The sequence below is a fragment of the Antrostomus carolinensis genome, unplaced genomic scaffold, assembly GCF_000700745.2.
Source record: "Antrostomus carolinensis isolate BGI_N321 unplaced genomic scaffold, ASM70074v2 scaffold19823, whole genome shotgun sequence".
In the NCBI taxonomy this organism is placed as follows: Eukaryota; Metazoa; Chordata; class Aves; order Caprimulgiformes; family Caprimulgidae; genus Antrostomus; species Antrostomus carolinensis.
Window position 1 is genome coordinate 12,620 of NW_010303404.1, and position 8,470 is coordinate 21,089.

The 8,470-nt window shown below is 37.7% G+C and overlaps 1 protein-coding gene across 1 annotated transcript; it reads right to left on the minus strand.

Annotated features, from left to right (window-relative positions):
- Positions 1–6,313: 6,313 nt before the first annotated feature.
- Positions 6,314–7,918, minus strand: CXCR4 (C-X-C motif chemokine receptor 4; the record flags this gene model as incomplete). The annotated part of the gene is made up of 1 exon (XM_010164088.1): positions 6,314–7,918. A coding segment is annotated over one exon (1,062 nt), but the record flags the coding sequence as incomplete, so codon positions are not given.
- Positions 7,919–8,470: the final 552 nt, after the last annotated feature.

Sequence of the window (8,470 nt, forward strand, 5' to 3'; positions counted from 1 at the left end):
CTTGAAACGCTGCGGGGGAGGACCAGCCACAGCTTCTCTGGGCAACCTGTTCCAGTGTCTGACCACCCTCACAGTGAAAAACTTCTTCCTAATATCTCATCTAAACCTCCCCTCTTTCATTTTAAACCCATTTCCCCTTGTTCTGTCATTAACTGCCCTTATGAAAAGTCCTTCCCCAGCTTTCTATCGGCCCCTTCAGGTATTGGAAGGCCGCTATAAGATCTCCCCAGAGCCTTCTCTTTTCCAGGCTGAACAGCCCCAACTCTCTCAGCCTGTCCTCATAGGAGAGGTGCTCCAGCCCTCGGATCATCAATCCGCTCAGTTCCCTTGTGTCAGCACGATATGAGTGCCCAGTTCCATGCAGGGTGGCACTGCTAAAGGATCACCACAATGGGGTTGGGGAGAAAGGCAGCAAGCAAAGGGGGGTGGGGACATGAACTGAAAGGCCATGGAAAGGAAGGTAGTAAGTACTAAGAGGTAAGGGAGAGCAGGAACTCATTTCATCTACTTTGCTGCCAAGTTACATCTAACATGAAACCGTGCCCTTCTTCCCTTTTATTCATGTTGGAGACTCTAGCTTCTCTTACCACTGCATTCCTGTACTGAGTTCCAGCAGTGCACTTAACACTTGTATAAGGGATGTAATTCCTCCACCAAAGAGCAGGAATAATCGATTTCAGGCTTGCAATGAACCTAATATTGACAAGACACATCTATTGCTGTCACATTAAAACGTGTCTATAAAAACCCAGAATTATTCTCTTACTTTCCACAGATTTTAGACACAGAGTTGATCTGTGGAAACTGAGGTCTTCTACTACTGAGCATACCAACATTTCTCTCTTTGGTGTCATGTAGACAGACTTGGCAGAATGGATATTTTTAAAGATATTTTAAATATTAGATATTGTCCCTAAGGAAAAGAAAGCAAATATTAGCCTAAGAGGGGGCAGTATTGAAAAGAGGTAACCATAAGAAAGGTGACAGGTGGGATGTCCAATAAAGGTTGAGTAGTTGTGAAAGAAGAGTTCAGGAAATAAGTTCTATTTGAACTTTTCAGGTTTATTTTGTAATATGTCTGTTGAGGAGTGTCATGCTCACCTTTGGCAAGGCGATACATTAGGAGTATTACCAGTGATAATTGTTGCTGTCCAGTCTTATTGTAGCCTTGCAGAGTGCATCAGCTGGGATTTATGGACAGCCCGTGTCCTTGTAGCTGTGTTGCCATCAGTGATGACACTCGCACGCAGGTAAGGGGCCCCCTCAGCCTTTCTTATCCAGACCTCTCTTATCTAGACCAGAGATCTGCCCGATTACAGCATGCTGAATAGGAAAGAGCCAGGAAAATAATAAAGTGTGTTGTGTTTGCACTTTAAGAAACTTGAGAATAAAACCAATCTTTGAGTTTAAACTTTTCATATGATATAGATGTCATTTGTCTTTTGGCTAAAGAAAAGCAGATGTTGGAAGGGAAATGCACATGAAAAGACATAGAAACTGTTATGAAAGCTGTATTTTTTTAACAATTTTTTTAACAATTTTTTAACAGTTTCTCTTTACTTTTTCTTACTTGTCCAGGATATTGTGTGTAGCCTTAACAGCACAGAGCCATTAAAAATTCTATAAAGATATATTTTTAAAGGAAAAGTCACGTAGAATAGAAGCTGTGAGAAGAGGATGGTAGAAAAAAAAGGCAGCATCAACACAAAAAAACCCCCAAACTCAAACGAAACCAAACCAAAAGCTGAAGAACTCTTTACAATGTAACCCTTCAAAAAAATGTCTCACAATTTCTACTTAGTTTGACAAGTTTGTGTGGTGAGAATCTGTTCCTGGTGTGAATTCCAAAAGATAAGGATATTTAAAATGTTGACCTATTTCTTTCAAACACTATCCCACTGAAGACAAATTACTGTCAGCCTGTTGATAGCTGGGTATGCAAAGCTTGCATGCCTTCAGTAAGAGAAAACCATTCTGCTGAACATTTATTTCTGTTACATTCATGAGAAAAACTCCACCTGCTCCATCCTGGAAGATTTAATTTCTTGTAGATCTCGGAATGCAGCTGAAATCAGAGGAACTCATAATCTTCATTTGTAATTGATTTGGGCTATAAGGATTTACACTCTACGAAGCAAAATTCTTGAGGTACTCTGCTTTCTCTGAATTCCGTGGGAGCTTGTCACTAAAGCTGCTTGTCCTTTTAAGAAAATAGTAATTTTAATCAATGCCTACTACATCTGTAATGAAACCAGACTCCTCTGAAGCCAGTAGTAGCTGTGCTGGAGCCTGGGTCATTTGTATCAATAACTGAAAATGGTGCTTATAATCTACATTGCTATATATATATGTAGATATATTTATGTCAAAAATATATAGAGATAAACACCAAATATGCTTATAATCAACTGCTATCAAAATATGTTTTCAAAAACAATAAGCATAGCATTGTTTTGTTCTATGTCCTGTTAGAACTAGAATGGTGGGAGGATAGTGACAGTGTTGATGTTAAAACAAACGATCTTTAAACTTCATTCTGTTGATTAAAGCTTTTTGGACAAAATTAAGAGTGACAGAAAATTTTTTTGCATAAAGAGAGAAAAGAATTTAAGAAATCTGTGCCTTTCTTTATATGAAATAATCCCAGTGCTCATGTAATTTCAATTGACACGTGATTTATGGCTGTGAAAAAGAGTCTGTATAGCTCTTTCAAAACATAAAGTGAGGGAGTGGCATCCTTTGAGCAAGAACTCTGGTGCCCTATCTGCTCAAGTGTTTCCTAAGTTTCAGCACTATGAGAATATGAGAATACTCCATTGTTAGGAGAATTTGGAGGCATGCCTGGCTCAAGGAAGTACTTCCTCGTCATGCTGTTTCCTTTCCCAAACAATATAAAAAATGGCCTTTTCAACCAAACATCGAGAGGTGGTCACTTTGTACATTGTCCAACTAGAGCTCAACCATCACAAGATAAACCATTCATTTGTATGAATGGCTCCATGTTATTGCTGCTACTTCCTTTTTATTTTCGTGGTGATTTTGTTTTGATTTATGTATATGCATAGAAGTTGAACCCCCTGTATAATGATTGTGTCATAAGACTAGCCAAGAAAAAAACAAGGAACTCCACCTTCCCCACTGCCCTCTATATCCTGCATACATTAGCTCTGACACCCCCACTACCACCACTCGTCTGTTCACATGCTCCTCAAACATGGACTCTGTACAACCTGATTAGACAGAGTAACAAAACTCCATACCAATAATGAATTATACTGTAATTTTATCCTACTGCTTTAAGTATTCTAACTTGACTTCCAAACAGCATTTCAGAGGAAGCAAGTTCATGTACAAGTTCTGTTCTTGGTTTATCCTTGTGTGATCCAAAGGATTTCTGACTAATCTTAGGCACTCCAAAAGTGTGCATTATAGTATTAGGTGAATATCCATCTTTTAGTGCAGCATTTTGCCGTTGGCATGTTGTAACAACCATGGTAAAATACTTAGTGCCTCCGTTCTGTGGACAGAGTCTTTGTAAATACATTATAATGTACTTAATACCTTTGTAAATATATTAAAAATATTTTAAATTACCAGGTAATGTTTTTAACTGTTTTGTAACCAATATTCACTGGTACTCACAATTGTTTTCTGTTCTATGTCTTGAGTTGTGTATTTAAAATTACTTGGGCACAGCTATTATTTTATGACATCAAGAAAGTGTTTGTGTGAGTCTTGAAGAATGTAATTATGATTCTTCTGTATACTAGAGAGGAGTAATTTGGAAAAAGACATGAAAAGTCTCTTGGAAAACTTTGGAAAGTTCTTGATGTATGTGGATTAGTCCAAAGTATAAATTATAAAATTAGGTCTATTCACCTCTGTCACTGAATTTACCCATTGAGAAATGCATTTACTGAGACTACTTTTGATTTACAAAGGTGAAAAAAAAGTCACAGCCTCAACAAAAATAAGCTTAAAGGTGATTTTGTTTTAGAGGGGAATAAATTCATATTTTTTACCAACATGATATATTTGGAATAGCTCAGTGGCTTTGAGAGAAATTTGCCTGATTTGCTCTGACTTACTCAGAGGTAAAAGGACAGAACTGGATTAATAATTTCTTACTATGTTTCCTCATGACAACTTAACTCAATTTGCAAATATTTGCTCTGTAAACAGTACAAATATATGTTATATTTATAGATATATAAAGTCATTTAAAAATAAATACATGAGGCTTTTGACTAATTTTTCTTGTTGGAGCGAAACTCCAGTGATGTTGCAGTTTCTTTTCAAGAAGTCCTTCTGTCCAGAGTTTCACTAATTCTACTGAAAACAATGGCAGTGGTACAAAACTAATGTAGGTCTCGTCCCTCTGGGGCATGGGTTATGTTTTGATTTTGCTAATTTATTTTCTGCACAAATGCTTTATCTTGTTTGTTTAAAGTGTCTTTTTAGTGGTCTTTGGCAGTAACGTGGGCTGCTGAATTTATTCTATCTTGCACCCTCTTCCCTGCTAACTCTCTGCTTGAGGTAAGAGTAGGCTGACTGAAGTATAATGGGAATAATCTAAATTAATGCTAAAGGGCTTTAAACATTTCCTCAACAAATAAGCAGCAGTGTGTTGATAGCCAGTAAGTACTTTATAAGTGCAATTAAATCCCAGTGATTGATTGGGCTGGGTTGGAAACCAGAATCATTTAGAACAAGAAATTCTTCACGGGGAAGCCCTCACTAAATTAAGAAAACACACAAACCAACAACAAAAATAAACCATTTAAGAAATTCTGCTCCTTTACCATGTTTTCCTCATTTCTCAGCTCTGCTAACGAGGAATGACTTGATGAAAGTGAGACCTTTTGTTTCCGGAGGATGCATCTTTTCCTGTTGTTAATTTATGTTACGTGAAGATACACATTAGTGTTGAACTGATCTTAAAGTTTAGTTGCTAAAAGGGGAGTCCTGCTTCCTCTTCCTTTTATCTCACTTTTCTCTCCCTTTGCTTGGCTTCAGGTGACAGGGTCTTGCACTTTTGTCGTGGTTGTTGGATTCCTCATTGAGCTCATTCAATTCATTGCATTACTGGAAAAATAGGTTTTTTTCCTGCCAGGTTAGTTTTGTGCTGGTTCAGCAAACTGCATCTGCTCAACATAGAATCAGGTGCCCAGTACGGTCATTGCAAGGGAAAAACTGTGCAGGATGCAGCCAAGGTTGCAGCCTCCTGACTGTAGAGGAGGAGGGAAGTTGGAAACAAAAAGGCCTTGTATTTATGAAAATATCTGAAGTAAACCATGCAATTTAGTGTGTAGTTTAACATAGTGGTACATGCTTTACAAAATCACTAGGGTGCCGTGCTTGTGCAAATGCATTCTTTCTGGGTAATATCATTGGAATATCCAGGTTGCTTATTTCAGTTCTGTGTGACTAGTAGGTATAGTTTATTTCTTGGATTTTTTACTTCTAAACCATTTATTATTTTTAGATCAGTAACAGTTGCGTTTGTTTTTTAAATATATGAACATGCAAATATTCTCAATAGCTCTGTCCTTTTGGGTATTCATTACTTTTGAATGCACTCTACTATCATAAAGATCTGACTAACTTAAATAATATTTCAGTATTAATACACATTCTGGAGCGTTATAAAGAATGTTAAGATTAATATATAATCTTGAGAGAAATTGGATGTAGACAAGTTAAGATTATTATATTATCTGAAGAAAAACTGGATGTAGACAAGATAGAGAAGCTCCATAGAGAAAAAGCACTCATCTTCCAGGAGATACACCGATAACTTTATTTCTAGTCTAAAGGCAAAATCAAATAGCAAAATGGCTTTGATTCAACTACCTTTTTATTACTATTAACATGTGAAACTAAATTTAGAAGAACAGCAAAAGGCAGAAGAAATTTAGGATTGACTTTATATGCATGGCATAAAGGTTAGTCACATGCAGTAATCTTAGTTTGTCTCCTAAGAAGCTGTAAACTTTAGCAATTGCATAAATAGATTGGTTTTCATTTGTAGATCTTTTGCCCTCAAAAAGTTCTTTGTTTAAAGTGATTGTTTAAGTCATTCTAAAGATAATGTTAACTGGGGTAAGTGTATTCTGCTGAAAAAAACAAATGACTTGGAACTCACAGGTGTCAAGTGAATCATCAGTATGTACTGAAACTCATTTTCCTGCTTTTCATACAAGAGCCTTGCAATTTTCAAAGAAATTATTGTGCATTGAGAATTGTACGTATAAGCACCGAGAAACACATCTAACCAGAAATAACAATACCACTCAAAATAACTTTTTGTCATATAATTTTATTTACCTTGAACAGGAAATTTTGCAAACCATTCATTATTGAAAGTGGGGAAAAAAACCCCCCTAGCATACAACAGAAGAGGCTTTGGTTATAAGTGCCATTTCTACAGCAGAATTAAGCTATTGTAAACCAAACATCTTGTAGTAAGGTAAAAATCTCCAGCCAAAAATTTTTTAAGAATTTAACAGCAACACTGAAAACATTTACATATAAACAACAGAGAAATATTTTCTAAACTTTTTAACAGTCACTTGCTACAATCCAGAAGTGTTTAGTTCACATATCTATACATACAGACAAGCACTAAAACTTTTGTGAACTACCCACTTGTCCACAGGACCTGCCTAGACAGTTTGTCATCAATACAAAAGGGTTTTTTTTATATAAATAAGTCAATTAAACTTCACAAAGACTAAAAGAAACAATATAAAATTCCCAACTGTAAATAAATCTGTACATTATGGTCAGTCTTGTTTTTCTGAAATCTTGCACAACTTTAAAGTGTCTGTTTATAAAATGATGGCAAGGAGCAGCGTTAGCTGGAATGGAAACTTGAAGACTCGGACTCTGTAGAAACAGAAGAGTGTCCCCCACGTTTGCTTTTTGAAAGAATCTTGAGGCTTGATCCTCTGCTAACTGATGTCAAGGCATTCTGTGCCGACGTTTTGAATTTGGCCCCCAGGAAGGCATACAGAATTGGATTCAGGCAACAGTGGAAGAACGCCAGGGCTTCGGTAATGGAGATCCATTTATGCACTATCGTCTCCAAGCTGCAGCGATGCCTGATGACTCCTAGCAAGATGAACGTGTCAATGCTGATGCCGATATAATAGGGCAGCCAGCAGGCAAAGAAGGCGAGGATGAGGATAACCGTTGTCTTTAAGGCTTTGCGCTTCTGGTGGCCTTTTGAATGTGACAGCTTAGATATTATAATACAGTAGCAAGTCAGGATTACGAGACCAGGCAAGACAAGTCCCACCAAGATATGCTGAAATCTGAAAGAAATCAGCCAGTTTTCATGAGGGTACATGCGATCACATAGATACTTTCCTTCTACTTCACTAGTACTGGCAAAAATGATATCAGGCACTGTTAAAAGCACAGCTGGTAGCCACACGCCTACATACACCACCTTCTCAGCCAGCAGCTTTCGTGGTCGCTGGCTGTTGGTAGCGTGGACTATTGCCAGGTAACGATCTAAACTTATAAAGGCCAAAATCAAGACACTGCTATAGAGGTTGACGGTGTAAATGACGTGAACTGCCTTACACAGAACATTCCCAAAGTACCAGCTTATGGCCGCATCCACAGACCAGAATGGCAAGGTGATGACGAAAAGGAGGTCAGCCACAGAGAGGTGCAGCCTGTATTTATCAGTCATGCTTCTTTGTTTCTTCTGGTAGCCCATAACAACAATAACCAATCCATTGCCGATTATTCCCGTTACGAAGATGATGGAGTAGATCGTTGGCAAGAAGATCCGGTTGAAATCAGCGTTCTCATGCTGAAAGCATGGCTCTCCGTAGTCTCCATAATCACCTGAGCCAATCTCATCCGTGCCATTATCGGAAAATTCAATTATTAACCCAGAGGACAGCTAGAAAAAAAACCAAAAACAAATATAGATGTTAGCTTCTCTGCAAAAGCTCACTGTATGTGACAGTGTGTTAAGAGTTGCCTGAACAGTCTCCATCATCACAAACAGGCAAACTTTTTGAGAAACAGATGGGAAAATACAATTTGAAAAGGTATATATATAAAATATACAGCAAATAAGAACAAGTTCAAGAACTTCCTTTGTCTTTCTCTAAGGAGTAAGATCTTGTAACTAAGGACAGGGGATGAAAGGGAAAAGAGGATGGCTACTCCCAGATATATCACTGGTTCTAGACACTTCAGTGCTCCATCAGATGTCTGCTGCAAATGGAAGAGCCCAGAAGTGTTGGATGTGAGAGGTCAGTCTGTACAGAATACTGCCCATGACATTTGACTCTCACAATAGAGAGCTATAAAAATTCTTTAGACAGAAATTCTGTTGCTCCAAAGTCCCTTCTCATGAAGGGGATGGGGTCAAGGAGAAATAGTAACCTTGGCTGATGGAATAAAGGATAAATAATAGCAAGAATTCCCTGCTGAGAAGCAATTGCCG